This window comes from Solea solea, chromosome 15, assembly GCF_958295425.1.
Source record: "Solea solea chromosome 15, fSolSol10.1, whole genome shotgun sequence".
In the NCBI taxonomy this organism is placed as follows: domain Eukaryota; kingdom Metazoa; phylum Chordata; class Actinopteri; order Pleuronectiformes; family Soleidae; genus Solea; species Solea solea.
The window spans coordinates 7,697,813-7,714,315 of NC_081148.1; the positions used below are offsets into that span (position 1 = coordinate 7,697,813).

The window sequence follows — 16,503 nt, forward strand, 5'->3', positions numbered from 1 at the left end:
TCCAGGTCAGCTGCTCAAACAATGGCTGACAGGCTGAGTAATCCAAGCTTTGTCTACAGGGAATATGGAAATTATTTTTTTGTAAAGGGCTTGCTTCTGAGCTGCAGGGTGAAAAACACCCCCTACTACTTAAAGGGATAGTATTTCAGGGATTTCGAAGCATGGTTGTAAGAGTTATTGACGCATTATCAACACTGACTAAGACACGTGTGCTGCTGCTGCCACGCACTGCTGTTGGACATTTGCCATAAGCGTCTCTTGCTATATGCGGACTATGCAAATGCAAAGGGGCCCCCAAGCCACCAGGGGGCCCCCTGAGGAGAATTATAATGACCTGTCTTGGATATAAATAAAATAAGCTGCAATGATAAGCTTTGGCGGGTGTTTGTGTGGCATAATTAAACCACAATCGTTGGACTGCACTGAGAGTGACGTCAGACAGTTGTGATGAGAGTGATTGTTTCATTTTGGTATGACAAGTTAAATGTGGGTACGTTGTTGGGTACACTTTGTGGAGCTCAGTTTCAGCTGTGCAGTGTCTGACTCTTCTCAACACTTCTCAACTTCTGCCGCACACAACTCGAAGCTACAGAACCCCCACCTGGATCCATACACCTCCATACACCTCCACCGCATGCGTACACATCCAAGGTTACTGATAACAAGGCTGCCTGTAGTGACTCAGGGAAAAATAGTTTTTATCCTCTTAACGATAGGCTCACCTATAAAATCTACACCTGCTTAAGTCTATAATATCTTAAGCATAATGTTTGCTGGTTTAACAGTGAGATAAAACATCTAACACATACACTTGAGCAGGTGTAGATCTTTCTAGGTGAACCTCATGATAAGTGACAATTCAATTCTGTTTTTCTTCATCTGCCTCCTAGCAGGCATGTTTTCTACTGTGCATGATGTGCATTTGAAGCATCACAGGACACATAGTATGTACTCTAAAACAAGCTTCATAGACATAAAAGTAAGATTTACAATTTAGTGGAAGTGGTTTTCAAGATCTTCAAGTTCTTCCCAACATGAGTGCAGCTTAGAAACAGCATGCACGTTATACATTAGCTATAGTGAACATTTAACAGGAAAATGGCTGATCTAAGCTAATGTCACTTGCCCTCTTATATATTGATACAATGAGGATGAATGGACCTGAGCTACAGTCAGAGTTTGCAGGTTTAGTCATATAATGTGACTGTTTACACCCAGCAGACCAAAGCATTTATAGTTCTCCAAACAGGTGAACAGAGACGTTGCCACGGTGTCATTGTCCTGCACCAACACTGGAGAAGGAAATGTAGAATACGATTTTGTAAAACGATTAAAATGGCAATCTGACAAATGAACAGGAAATCTTTTTTTTGAACGTGTCTACATATGTCCCTGTCGTCACTGCTTCCTCAGGAGTTTCTTGTGTTTTGTAATGTGTTTGTCTGCCCACAGAGAACAGTGTGTGAGTGATGTGGTGACACACACACACACACACACACACACACACAGAGACACAGTAGTTGCTTTATGCACCTGCAGCATGTTTATCAGCGAGCAAATCTAGTGTAAACCAACAATGCAGGTGTTGTGTATGTATGTGTGTGTGTGTGTACTTGTATGTGTTACCTCTTTATGACCTGCAGCACCAGTAGTCCTCATGGAGACCAAAACCTGGTCCGAATAAGGCTGAGGAACTGGTTAAGTTTGGGGCTACGATTTGCATAGTGGTTATGTTAAGGGTTATATTAGATGGTTATGATGAACGAATGATTGAATGAATGAATGAATGGATAAATGATGTTGTTTTAAGAAGAATCGCTGTGCAAATCTGTTTGTGTTTTTGTGCGAGACAGCAGCCGTACTGTTCTGTTGTCCAAATCGCAAACCAAAATCCCAATCACATCTATGATCAATTTCGAGTCCTGACCCCAACAGATGAATCACTGATAAATTGGCCACTTGAAAGACATCAAAGCTCCTGTACTAAGAGACACTGTATATTCTTATCAGACAGGATAAGACATAAAGGCATTAACAGACACTAGCACTGGGGGACCTTTGACAAACATGCAAACTGAAGAGGATTTACTGTCTGAGACAAATGACAACGATAGAGAAGATGAAACAATAAGGAAACAGCGGCACTGCTGGAACAAGTATAAGAGCATGTGCTAACGCATGGTGGCCATGTTTATATTCACACTGTCTTTGCCTCCATCGCGTGGATCAGCAACTTTTATATATGCAAGAATACGGAATAAATTGTTTTGAATGAATAGAGCAGTATGGAATCTGTGATATCTGTGTGTGTGTGTGTGTGTGTGTGTGTGTGTGTGAGTGTGCATGAGTTAGTTCCAGACAGAAGTTTCCACTCTGTAGGTGGAAGCGTAGGAGGCAGAGAGAGGAGGGGTTTCCTCTGAGGTTGGCATCCCCGAAACACAGGTGTGCATGTGCGTGCGCGCACACACACACACACACACACACACACACACAGAGTGAGAGCGAGAGAGAGAGAGAGAGAGAGAGAGAGAGATGCCGCTATGGTAGTGTTTCAGATGACATAACACATCCTCTGGCAGCCATATTGGTTGTACTTTGGGGAAATGGTAGCATTACATTTATTTGAGGGATCATTTCTTATTATTCCATAACACAGGACTTTACTGACAGAACAAATCGTAACATTTTAAAGCTATTTTATAAACAAATATATACTGTATATATGTATACATATATACATGAATCACACAACAAAGCAAAACACCCAAAGAAGAAATGTACTATTTTGAATTTGCTGATAACCTGACTGACAGAAGTACCAAATATTAGGAAATAGTGACAAATACACAAATATTCCTGAGGCATGCATTTTTACATTTTACAGGCAGCAACTCCTCACACTCACACCTCATTGATATGAAAGCATGACATAATAATCAAAGTAGACAATATCATCTGACCCACTGCAACACTAGACAACACTGCCACCTATTGGACAGAGGGAGGACGAACCATGAAAACAGATGATTCCAAATGATAAACATCAAGAAAATGTCAGATTTAAAAGGATATTCTGCTGCTTTTACATGCAGATTGTTCGAGTCGTGGAAAGTCCAACTTAGACTGAAAGCAGGTGAATAGTATGACCTTATCATGAGCTAAACAGACTATGAGAACTGGAAGGCCACAAAAAGTATTTCTCCCTTTCCACTGGTTTTGGGTAACAACACTCAAAAGTAAAGGACAGACTTACATGAAAAGTTCAGTTGATGTGTTTGTCGTGGTGGGGTTTCTGAGAGGTTTTCTATATTGATACAGTACATCAGCTATTGTCGAGCAAATATAATGAAGAGTTGAGGCCGTTGTCCTTCAGATCAAAAAGTATTTGATTCTGGATCCAAAAATCAAACACCAAGGTGAGAGTACTGAACTACACATGGAGCATCTCTATTTATCCTCGGGGAAAGGAGCTGCCCCCCTTCCATGACCCTTATTTTTATTGTTAAATTAGGTGTTTTCCACTATTAGCTTTGGTCAAACTGTACTAATCGTTTCTAGCTGTCTTGTCTTTCCTTTTTTTTAAAAAACCTGTAAGGGAAGGGTTTACACCCTTTTTCTCTGATTGGTTACATTGTTTTTGTGTAAGATGCTTTGGGACTTTTCACCTTTCTTTGTAAGTGATCTCCAAATTATCATGTCAGACCGTTTGGGTGATTTCCAATTTATCCCATAATTTATAGTTTTATGACATTAGGTATTTAGTCACTTTAACAATGCCATAAACTTCAGGCGGGATCTCTTTCATGCGTGCAGGCAGCATGCTGCTCTACGCCTATCTCTTCTTCTTGGTGTGGCGTTCATTTACAACCTCTACTGTAATACTTAGTGTAGAGCAAACTACTGAAATCTTACTGTAGCACACAAACACTTGTTAGAGCAGACTCAACAGTGACACACAAACATTGTGAGACAATACAAAACAGAGTGCATTTATAAGAGTGTCATTATTATTAGCTTGATTTTCTCCAACATGTTCATCAATAACCAAAACCACTGCCTTAAGTCTAATTAGCTAAAGGGAAATAAAAATTCATGGAGTCAATATAGTGGCATAATATAAGACATTAAAGAGCCACACCATACATTTGTTTTACTCAACAAAAGTGTCACATACACTCTTGCATAAAAACTTTATTTACAATGTTCAACAGGTATGATTTGTTTACCAGACAGCCGCCATAAAAACACAGTATGAATAAGATGTACATTGTCAATTTAAAATCAAATAATCATTACTGGTCACAGTTCATAGGCTATTTATTCCCTAAGAATCTCCACATTAATTCAAAATTCACCAAAAGTCAGACTCTTCTAATACGTTGAGCAGAAACGGCTACATACGAGCTTCAAAGCAGTTATTGCTACATGGTACAAATGTGACTGGTTACAATGAAGCAATCACAAACGGTTCATACTGGATGAAATGCAGGTCTTAATTAAGTTCAGGTATTGCACAAAAGGTTTGTAAAAAAAAAAGAAAGTCAAAAAGAAGAAGTAATATACAGTAAATTGTTGTGCGTTACAGTTGAGTTTGTAGTGCTTGAAATGCATCATATGTTTTTATAGGTGTTACAGTTTACATCATCATATGGAGACGTAAAGCACACCACTACAGGCGAGGTGAGCATTCAAATCATAAAATAAATCCATTAAATGAAATACCTAAAGTTAACTCCTCAAAGTAATCCCATACATCACGACTCATTTCAAATCAATAGCATATTTATCAAATATTTATGCTTGGAGAGCAGGAAATACAGGAAGTGCAGTTTCAGGTATACAGTAGAAATTGTTATCATTTGTTGTCGTCCGATTTGTATGAAGACACGACACACAGAAGTGAAAATATACTAAATATCCACCAGGGGGAACTGGACTGGTTTCAAAGTGGCCAAATCAAAGTAAAACTTATACATTTGTAAACCGTTGATACTCCAGTCTGTAATGTCGTCCCATCCCTAGTATGTGATGTAGTGGCTCAGGCAGTGTTTTGGTATTTTCCCAGAATTCCTCAGGTGAGTGTCGTGAGCTTTAAGCTCTTCTACAGTATATTCTGTGTAAAGCCACAGTCCAGTGAGGTGCACATCAGCACTGGCGTCATATGATCCCCTGCTGTGCTGCAGCATCCACCTGACTGGGACTAAAATGTGCAGATGATTTACACTTTGACTTCCTGTAGTGTCTGAATAATATCATAACTACCAGGACGACGGAGCTGCACATGAAGCAAACACCGCTGAGGAAGTAAGTTGCAGAGTAGTCGCCCGTCCTGTCTACTAACCAACCTGCGAGAGAGAGAGAGAGAGAGAGAGAGACAGGTGGGATTAAAAATGAACTGCTTTCCTTATTTTCCTCAGTTAAACTTTTTCATATTTAAATAACAGTTAGTGTGAAATGAAAATAAATTGAACAGTAATCTGCACAGACACTAACCTCCTATCGGTGGACTGATGAGGTAGGGGATGGCATGCAGGAAGTAGACCACACCCAGACCAGAGGTGAGGTAGGTGGAGCCCATGACGTCGGACGTCACCACTGGGATGAGCGCCACATAAGCTCCGTCAAAGTATCCATAGAGAACGGAAAAGGGAACGAGGAGGGAGAAGGACTGAAGGAGGGGGACGAACATACAGCAGAGGCCCTCCAAGCCAATCGCCATCATGTAGCTCAGTAAGCGAAACCTCTTCAAACACCTGCATGAAGGAAATGTATCAGTATTTTTGCCATTTTAGCACACACGGAACACAACAACAGGCCCCTACTTACTTCCTGTCAGTGAGCCACCCAAAGGTGATGTTCCCCACAATCCCACTGACTCCAAATATGGACATGAGGAGGGCAGCGTGCTGGTGATCCACTCCCACGCTTAGTGCGTATGGGACCAGGTAAACTACAGGAGCGCTGCAGCCGTACGCCAAAAACAGGATGGACACCGACAGAATCAAGAAGTCGGGCATCAGAAGAAATCCAAACTCCTTGCTGGTTGAAGTCTCTGCGATTACAAGATTTCAGTTCATTTTTAGTCTCTTATTTTATTTCTCTTGTATTTTCCCCCCACACATCTCATGTCCTTAAAAAACATGTGCTACTTTCTGAGTCGCTGAGCATCTCTCTCTGAGCACAATCTCTGTTGTCTTGTTTCTAAATAAAATGCAACATGTGCAAACATAACATTAACACTGAGCTCCATGGTGTTCCTGTTTTTTCAATTTTATGCTGGTACAGCCATCAGGAGCAACTTGGAGTTAGACACATTGGCATGTAGAGTAGTGGAGCCAGGGATCGAACCCCCATCCTGTCAACGAAAGGCAACCTGCTCTACCACTTATCACCACTTTGAGCCACAGCCACCACCTTCTAAGACTTGTTTTGTTGCCAGGCAGTTTTTGACATCGCAGTTAATGCAGGGGTGAAACAAAAAACTACAGGGAGACCAACCACTGGCAATGGGATTGGTTTTAATTACAGGTTCACTTGGATTCACAGGTTCCAGGTATAAGTGCTAATTTCTGTGCGAAAGAGGCTTAAATGTCGTCTTTTGTTCCACTCACCTAGTTTGTCCTTGCCAAGTCCAATGTGTTCGAGCATTTTGTTGGTTATGAGTAGCTGCTGGGTGTCCTTTAATTTGTTTATTTCTGGCTGATTTGGCTCCACTGGGCCGGAATTAGCAGGTATTTGTTCGGGGACTGCTGTCATGCAACCCTGTTCTTTGTTAGTCACTTTTTCCTTTAACTGCCTTTAGATGGAGGAAAACAAAGTAGATTAAAATCCTTTGAAATAGGTCAAGCAAAGACTACAGAGGAAGTTCTAGCTCAGTTTTTTCCATCAGTCCAAAAGCATACACTGTAAAAACAACAAAGTTGTGGTCATGCATACATTTAATACGGAAAGCTAATCAAATGCTGGCTGCACTTTCATATTTGTCAGGCAGATTAACATGAACTGAGTCAGTTTTATATTCACAAAAATTGGTTGACGGTAAGAAGAAGAGAGCTGTTGAGCAAGTAATCTTGAAATGTGCTATGTGAACATGTGAAGGGCATATTTAAAGTCCTCAGTTTTAGTTAAGTTAATAGTTAAAAGACTGAAGAGACTGGAGAAACCCAGACTCGTTGATATATCTAATGGTGCTTTTCCACTCTACAGTTGTCGCACGGCTCGACTCCACACAGTTAACTTTCCATTACGATAGTACCTCCCCAACGTGGGCGGAGTCGGCATGCCACAGCTGTACGAAAATGCAGTGGCGTTGTTTTATACGCGACACAAACCAAAACTACAAAACTCTACATAACCTTATTCTACCACTATTACGACGATGCATTCATTTACAGTCAATAAGTGATAATTAGGAGTTAAGTGCAGGAAAATCTTAATTCATGCCGTAATAGAGGTAGAATAAGGTGTTAATATGTGCAAAATAATTACTAATAAAGGGCTATTATGCTACGTATATGCATGTTAGTAAGCACCTAGTTAATGGTGAGTATGTGTACCTTAATATAAAGTGTTACCGGATTTTTTTATATATTAACCAGAGGTTGCGCTAGACTTTTTCGTTTTTCACAGACGTGCTCCAAAGCCTCCTGTCCATAGCTCTTTAACACGCTGTCAGCACTACAAGGATAGCGAGATGCTTTGAGTACGGTGTCCAGGTCAGAAACTATGCTCAGATTCTCCGATGGGAATCTTTATTTTGTCGCACAACATTTTTCTATCCGCCCTCCTCAGCCAGGAGAACTCTCCCACTGAACTCGCCTAACCTCCTTACTGCCGCTTCCTCGCTCCGCTGAGGCCAAGGGCTGAGTTTGTCCTTCATCTGCATCTATCCCTCTTTTTTCACCTCTTTTATCAACATAGTTTTTAGGGGTGTGAATTGCAATCTGTCAAAATGAAAGGAAGAGGAAAAGAAAGAATCTGAGGACTTACCCTTCAACTCTTCCTTTCAGTGGCTTCATCAGAGCACCGCAGACACACAGGTTGGAAACAAATCCTCCCAGGATGAGCAGAGCTCCTCTCCAAGTGTAATACTCTATAAGCAGATGGACCACCGGAGCCAGGATGAAGGTCCCAATGCCGCTACCTGAAGATAAGGTGACAATGGATTTGATGGGGTGAAACAACAAAAAAAGAGTGAAAAAGAAGAGAGGAACATGACAAGCAGACTAGAGAAAAGAGGCACAGAGGCAAATGATAATAAAGGAGATTGGAGGAGATGGGAAAGTAATGTATAAATGACAAGAATAGAAAGCAACGGAAAAGCAAAGATGTTACTACCAGATAAGGCAATGCCATATGCCAGGGCTTTCCTCTCACAGAAGTACCTCCCAACCATCGCTATGGCTGGTGTGTAGCTAAGAGCAAAGCCAAGACCTGTAGAAGATGAATAACAGGGGTTTGGAAACTGGCAGAAACCTGCCAATCGATGCCGAATTGGAGCAGAAACTATTTCACTGTCAAAAAGACAGGAAAAACAAAACATCATCCAGACTTTTAAACGCACCTCCCCCAAACAAACAGCTACAGCTCATTCTGTAGCACAGAGGTGCAGGCTGTTTTTATTTAAGAAATGAAAAACTGTGACGCACTTAATCACATATCACAACCTTGACTTTCTACAAAAGGATACAAGTCTGATACATTCTTTTATTTCTTTGAAACTATGTTAGCCCAAATATTTTCTCAGGACAGTGCAAGGTCATGTTCCTCCAGGTCCCAGTCACTCCCAGGACTTTGGCATTTTGTGAGACCAGCTCATTATACAGTAGATGCTTGATACAAGACCAGAATAGGAGGTTCAAGGCTAAGCCAAAGTATATAATGGGTGAGAGGAGAGTAGAGCAGAGTATGAGCCCAAATCACTGATCTGAATTGAAGGTATAAAAAGAAGGACAATCCAGGCAGGTCATAACTGTCATTGAGCCTTTGAAATTTAAAATAAAATTAAACTTTATGACAATATTATAAGACAATGGTTTCATCCGGAGAATCACATGTCATTAAAATATGTGCTCATGTGTCCTGTCATAAATTATTGTTAAACCAAAGTAGGGACTAAATGCAGAATTTGATATTACAGCCCATGTATTTCTGAACCGGTTTAAATCTTTTATTATCATTATTTGTGTAGAGTGTGAGAAATACTTCTTACTTAACCCTTAATGACTGACTTGTTGTGGAATCATGTGGTGGAGAATAACGTTATAGACAGCTTCATGTTGGATGAATAAAGTACAGACAGACAGACTTATATTGATTAAATGCTCATGTGCTTGCGTACCTGTGAAGATACCCATCGAAATGTAGAGATATTCCAGACTGGAGGCAAAGGCACTGATGACCATCCCGACAGAAGCCAGCAGACCTCCCAGAATCACTGTTGCTCTGCAGGAGAGACGACTCCCGAGGAATCCGCCTAGAGGAGCTGCAAACACATTTGTCTAAATTACTAAATTACTTTTAAAAAAAAACTATTTACGCTGCAACTACAACTTCCAGGGCAGGGAGATTACCTGCATATACAAATAAATACAAGGAGTGGATGATTTTACCGCATAACATGGTGGTGCAGTCAATCAGACTGTGGATCCAGGCGGTGGTGGAATAATCTGTATCAAAGTGAAGCTGAAACTCCATAAAGAACATGGAAATACATCTGGATAAAAAGAGAGGGGGGGGGGGGTTAGAATTTAGTGCATTTTAACAGAAGAAATGTCACATCAAATGTATTTCTATTAAGTGGAAACCTTCAGTGACACAGACCATGACACTTAACCCAGTTTGCTTGGGATTAACAGCATTAGATTACATCAAGGAAAAGGAAAAGGGAACTGCTTTAATGATTTGTCATGATGCTGAGTTGGCGTCTGACGAGATAATTATTAAAGGATTATGGTCACATTAGGTGTCAACCCTATGTTGATAAAGTCGAGGTGAGTGAGGTGTTTCTCAGTTTATGGCTGTCATTCGTAACAATCTGAGGGCTGTGTACTCCTGACCCCTTTTTTATGACTCTCATTGTCTATTATATAAAGTCAGAGGACAATCCTATGTCTCATCAGGACAAAGCTGTGACCACACAGTAAAGTCGCTCATCACATTAATAAGATTAAATTGTGAAAAAGTGAAAATGAATTACTGCAGACATAAATTAATTTCAACAGCACAGGAAAGAATGTCAAATGTTGTAAAGTAAATTGTACACAGAGACTGCAACAGTTTTTTTTCTAACATGAAAATACTATATCAAAAATCTAGAGCTGAATTCAAACTGCATTTCATAACATTACCATAAACAAATGTAGGGAACATTTAAACCACTGTCACATGAGTTCACACAATGATGACTGAGCCTTTCAGCGCCACGTGACTATCAGTGTGTTCCTCAATATTCCTTAGATCTCGTGTCAGTGAGTCACATCCCTGCACTGCACACAGGAAGTGATGCGTTTTATGTCAAGATAGATGGACGACATGGTGACATTGCGCTAGTAAAGCAATTGGGGCTGCAAACAGTTTGGAGTATGACAACAAAAACAGACACCAACAAATAGTGAATTCTACTGCTCAAAACCTGCAATGATTACTAAACTAATCATCAACTATTGTGTTATAAGTGTTTGTAACTGAATTTTCAGCTCCTTAAATGTGAATAATTTCTGGGTTCTTTGCTCCATAAAACAAAGAAACCTTTAAAACTGAATAACCTCGGTTTGTGGACATCATTCTAATGTTTGGGAAACACTGATCAACATTTGCTGACATTTTGTGGACCAAACAAGTACTCGATTAATCCAGAAACTAGACGACAAATGAAAGGTTCATGTAAAAAAAAAAAGTTGGTTACAGCTCTAATTACACTGTCTCTGTTCACTGCAGCTCTAAAGTCAACTGTTGTAAGGTATCGGTTGAGGGACAATGTGCTGACTGTGCAAACCTTGGAAATATGGAAACATCAGTAGGAGTTTTATTAGTCTCAGTGGAAAAAAGACAATGTAGCTGCTGACTTTGCATCAGCAGCTTAAAGGTTTGATCTTAATGGGTATAGAGTCTTGCCAAGTAATAAACTGTAGTGCGGTGCTGCTAATCCAGAGGCCGGAAACCTGCTCAGTACACTTTATTAAAGAGTACATTAAAATAGCATGTATGTATATCACAGGAAACATTCTTGCATCCTTGAAGAATCTTGGATCTAATGTGCTGATCTGCTACAGGAAAGTCCACTTGCATAAAATTGATCAATATCACTCTATGATGTGTTTGTCTCGATGGATTAGTGGTGTAAGGTGCACATTATGTAACTATGCTGTCCCGGGTGTGATATCGTCCTCCTCTTTATGGTGCATGGTTGCAAAAAAAATAAGATAGGGTTTTTGTTCAGATAGATAGTTATAGTGATAACATTGTTTTAAACAGTTACTGTCCATGATTATCGTGATAAACGTACGATCATCGAAGATAGATTTTTGCTCCGGGGTGAAAGTTGATTTCTCAGAAACGAAGTAAACAGTCGTAGTAGTGAGATGTGTTTGTGCAATGCCGAAAAACTAAGTTGAGCTTTTGCTGAAATGGTATTAGAGAAAATGTAATTTCAATTTAGGGTGCTCCAGGTAAGGCAGCAATCCACATTACCGAAAACTGAGCTAACTGCTACTTCTATCCTATGTTCTAGTTTTCACTTTTTCAAATGGGAGACATTTTTAAATGCAGACTATGATGTGGACAAGAAAAAAGGAAAAAGGGAAAAAATCACCTGGTCACCGCCCTGATGCAAATGGTGGAGAGGAAACAGCCAGCAACGATCATCCAACCCCAGCCGCCGTCCGGTGGGGCCGAGTCCTCAGACGTGCTTCTGCTCTCACTGAGCTTCTCCTCCTTGGTGACTGCCATCGTTCCAGCCGATCACAAGGCAAACTGGCATCCGCGTTCTGTCCCTCTGACACAAGGGAAGCTGGGGGTTATAACTCTTGCTCTCCCTTTGTCTCTAAATGCACAGCATGTTCTTCTTTTGGCCTGGTTTTCTCAGCCATTCACTTGGCAATCTTCAGAAACCTAAAACAACCATCCTCCTTTGGCTCCTTTATTCGTCTCCTCTTCCTCCATCACTGAGAAAACACAAATATCCCACCATAAATATAATTTCCTGTCCATTCATTTGTGCTCCTGATTATATGAAAAGCCCTGCTTTGAATAAAGATGACGTTTTACCAGTATATTCACAAAATAACTTTTCATTAGTGGGCTGCAAATATTTTGGTTTGGGTGCCAAAACATTACTGTTGATACTTAAGTACAGTAAATCTCATATACTTTAAGACATTTACTTAAGTAATATGATAAAAAGGGACTTCAACATCTACCAAAGTCAGTTTCTGGTAAGATACTTTTACTCAAGTATCCCTTTAAGGTACTTTATACAAGACTGACTAAAAAGCCTCACAACCCCTCTGAAAAGTGAACGGACATGTTGGTGCAGATGCTTTTCTCCTGGACGGAGAAGCAAACACAGGGAACTTTAGTCTAGGTTGGCTTGTGCTCCCCCACTCCTTCTCTCGCATAAATGTCGTAGGTGTATAAAATAACAATGTTTTACAGTCTGTTATTGTCGCCTTGTCGTCTCCTCTCATCGCGTGACAATTGTCTGCTGCTGCTCCGGAGCAGACACACCTTTATCGCATACATAGGGTGTGTTTTTGAACATGAGCCTGGTGTAACAGCTTCTTATCTCCGTATGTCGGAAAATCCGGCATCCGCGCCAGATTTTCCGACATCAAGGGGAGTAACTGTCGTTTCAGTTACTCCCCTTGAAAAGGGAGTAACAGTTTGTTGTGCATTTTACGATGCATTACGAGCTTTAACATGTGTTTTGCGTGTGCGTTGCCACAGTCATACCAACACCTTTTATACACATGCTGATTTAGTGACAATGCCATGAGGAGGGGGAAACTCTCCAGCAGCCTTTGCTTCTTCCCTCATTGTGGTGTGGTCATTTTTTCCCCAGTATTCCAGACAGATAAAGGTGTAACAATTTGTGATTCACAGCATGGCTGAAACTGCAAATGTCTAAACCAGAGTTCTCAAACTTCTTGCGCCTCAATCAACTTAATATCAAGTTGTAATGAGTTATTTCTGTATGGTCTTTTTTTTTTATTAATAGATTCATTTTGCATCATAAATGCGTTTAGAATGTGAACTATTTGTCGTTCCATATCAAAACAAAGACTTTTATTTTGAAAGTATGTGAAATATCATCAGAAACATTATTAGTTTGGTGTCTTTCTATCAAAAAGTTGGACTTTTTCTTCCCTCGACCGGCCCCCTACTGACCAAACTAGACACTCCATGGCCTCCCGGGTCGTTTGAGTTAACACATATGCAACAACAAATCAGAGGTCAGACACCTTTTCCCTGGAAGCCGTTTCGTGGTTGACATGTAAAGGCAGCGGTTCGTTTCTCGTTATTTGCATTTGAAAATGGCACCCTGGGGTGAAGCTCTGCCCTGTTGGAATGTCCCTTTAATGTGATGCTAAAACAGCTCGTTGACACTTCACTTGTAGCAAAGCAAAGCAAAAGGTATGCCTTTCAATTTGAAATGAGCACAAGCTGTTTTCAGAATTCAAGCTGGAGTACCTGTAATTCATGGATAAAGGCAGTCAAACAAGCCGTGTGTGTGTGTGTGTGTGTGTGTGTGTGTGTTTGAATGAGATAGAGAGGTCAGAGAGGGCAGAGACCTTCGTCACATGACAGCTAACGTCCAACAAAAAGAGAAACAACATTTTTAAAAAAAACAGAAAACCTAGAGATTAACAATAAATATCAAGTCCAGTTGTATCTGTCCTGCTGAATGTGCTCTTATGCACCTGATCAAAGGTTTCTTTACTTCTGCTTTTGCTTTGACAGCCGCTGCATTTTGAGATTATCTCGTGCTTTATGTGCACTTGTTGATTAACAGCCTGTGTACAACAACAGAAAATACTCCCTTTGCTGCCGAGTAAACTGACACTGAGCAAGTCTAAATAAAAACTGTGAGTTACTATGCACTTCCACTAGGAGAGGGTTGCATGGGGAACTGTGTTGTACACAATGCTTGCCACTTTCTATGATTGCACTAATGAACAATGAGCAAAGACTGTGCGCAGACTTGTTGTCAAGAACGTTACAATGTTGTACATGTTTATACAAATTCTTGTTTAAAATGTGACTGTGCAGGATGTAAGATATGTAATAAGTATGTTCAGTATTTGACTAATATGTCTATTATTATAATTCCTATGTAGGATTATTGTTAGGTCATATTGTTTACTTAATGTGTATACATGTGAAATGAAGCAACACTTTTTTACTTTTTTGCATTTACAACTACTTTATTGCAGAGTTCTTTTGCTATGATGGTCTTTGTCCATTTTACAGAAAGATTTGAAAACGTTGTTTTTATAGTATGTTTATGGGATTGACTGTCTGTAACCTCGTTGACCTGTGTTTGGTGTAACACACTTGAAAGAGAGATTTTTAATCTCAGTTCGTTTTCTTCCGGGTTAAATAAAAATTAAAAATATAAAAATATATATTAGTATTTTATTGAAACAAATCTACACTGCAAGTCTTAATGGTAGTTTAGTAGTTAATGACACATTTATAATGTGTAAATAATATGTTTACATTATCTGGCTGAATTTACTGAATCATCACTTCATTTTTACTCAATTTGCAAAATGAAAAGTTTGAACAAACAAAAATGTACTGTATTTTCACTTTTGACTTTTGCTTTCATGTTCTCCATGTACTTGTGTTGTTATATGACTTGGTTTTACACAAATATCTTTATGTTAAATAAAAGAAGATACAAGACTTTACATTGGACGTCTGCAAACACGTGATCTCTGTTTATATTTCTGTGGATTTTTATGTTTTACGGTAAACACGCAAAAAAAAGTCCATTATCCACTAGAGAATAGAGCAAATTGGAAAGAGAATACATAGAGAAAAACAAGTGAACTTACATCAACTTTCGTCTGCACTGCTCTGTCACCGCTCCATGGCTCGAATGGTCGATAAAGACCGGTGATAACAAAAAAGAAGCAGAAGCAGAAACAGGAAGACACGTGAGGCTTCCCTGCGCCTGCTGCTGCTGCTGCTGCTGCTCTGAGCTGCTGAGGTGATCTGTCATGAATATGAACCAAATCTACTGCTGCTCAGGGGAGAGAGGGGGAGGGGAGAGAGGGGCGAGAGGGGAGGTGTGAAAAACAACAGTGTGGTGGGAAGTTTTTCCACAAACACATGTGCATTTAAAAAAGACCTCACAGAAAGCTTCTGACTTAACCGCTCAGATTACAACATTAAGTACTCAGTAAGAAACAAATGTACTTGTTCGTGTTTTCAGCACGTCGTCTTTCCACGTGCTGTCCTGTAGATGGCGCTAATGCAACTTCAACAAAGGCGAACTGACGCAAAAACTGAGCAAGAGCCGCTTCTGTTGCGTACTTAAAGCGGCAGTACGCAACATGATGTTATTACTGTATGGAATTAGTTTTGTCAGTATTTTCAAACAAAATAAAATATCGATTTATTGGCACAGACAGGAAAAGCCGGTGTTCTGTCAGATTTCGCTGCTCTGTTAAAAAATGCTACCGCAGTGGAAATCTACTACTACTAGTGGTACTGGACTATTCTACTCAAGTAAAAGTACCTCTATTTTTGATAACATTTGACTTAAGTACAAGTAAAAGTACTGGTCTAAATTTGTACTCAAGGTAAAGTAAAAAGTAGCTTGTTTAAAATTGACTGAATATAAGTTACTTTTTTAAACCAGGTTCTTTCTTGTGCCGTGCAAAAAGGACAAGGGGCCACAAATCACATTAATTTGCAAACCTTTTACAAATAAAACATGTAAACACATTCTGGTGCGTGATTGATTTCTATATTTGTTTTGATTCAGGCAAATATTTTTTAAATCAGTAACGGATGTGATTTAAAATGTAGCGATTTACAATACTTCCACAAAAAACATACTTAAGTAAAATTACAAATTAAAAAAAAAACTACTCAATTACAGAAACGCGATTTAATGTAATTCATTACTTTGCACGTCTCTTCATTACCCTACCTAATGGTTTTCCACCTTCACTTACAGTGATGATAGGGTGAGCAGTGGTATAATATGACTATACCATATAACTAATATGACTTTTAGTTCACACTGCTTTAGTGTCTTTAAAGTGCTGAGCGGCTACTCCATCATTGTTATTATTATTCATTATTAGTGTGGCCATCTAAGAGAAAAGACTCATGGACATGAAAGACACGCACACCCACACACAGCATGCACACATTTTTAATGCTACAAATTCATGTTTGTTTTTAGAATGCAATTATACACTCAATATAACAAAGACCGTAATTTAGCAGAGAAAAGTTTCCCATTAATTAATCACCGACTACACAATG

At 39.7% G+C, this 16,503-nt stretch overlaps 1 protein-coding gene across 3 annotated transcripts; it reads right to left on the reverse strand.

Moving 5' to 3' along the window:
* Positions 1-4,176: 4,176 nt before the first annotated feature.
* LOC131474434 (monocarboxylate transporter 12-B-like) lies at positions 4,177-15,209 on the reverse strand. 3 transcript variants are annotated; one of them, XM_058652287.1, is made up of 10 exons: positions 15,060-15,209; positions 11,813-11,995; positions 9,612-9,715; positions 9,341-9,484; positions 8,338-8,433; positions 7,990-8,143; positions 6,612-6,796; positions 5,827-6,052; positions 5,494-5,753; positions 4,177-5,345 (listed from the first exon to the last, which is right to left on the reverse strand). In XM_058652287.1, the coding sequence occupies exons 2-10, from the start codon at positions 11,947-11,949 to the stop codon at positions 5,158-5,160; spliced, it is 1,494 nt and encodes a 497-aa protein (XP_058508270.1). In that variant the 5' UTR covers positions 11,950-11,995; positions 15,060-15,209; the 3' UTR covers positions 4,177-5,157. The 3 variants fall into 3 exon arrangements, with proteins under 3 accessions (XP_058508270.1, XP_058508269.1, XP_058508271.1); XM_058652286.1 differs by having other exon boundaries at positions 11,813-12,164; XM_058652288.1 differs by lacking the exon at positions 8,338-8,433 and having other exon boundaries at positions 11,813-12,164.
* Positions 15,210-16,503: the final 1,294 nt, after the last annotated feature.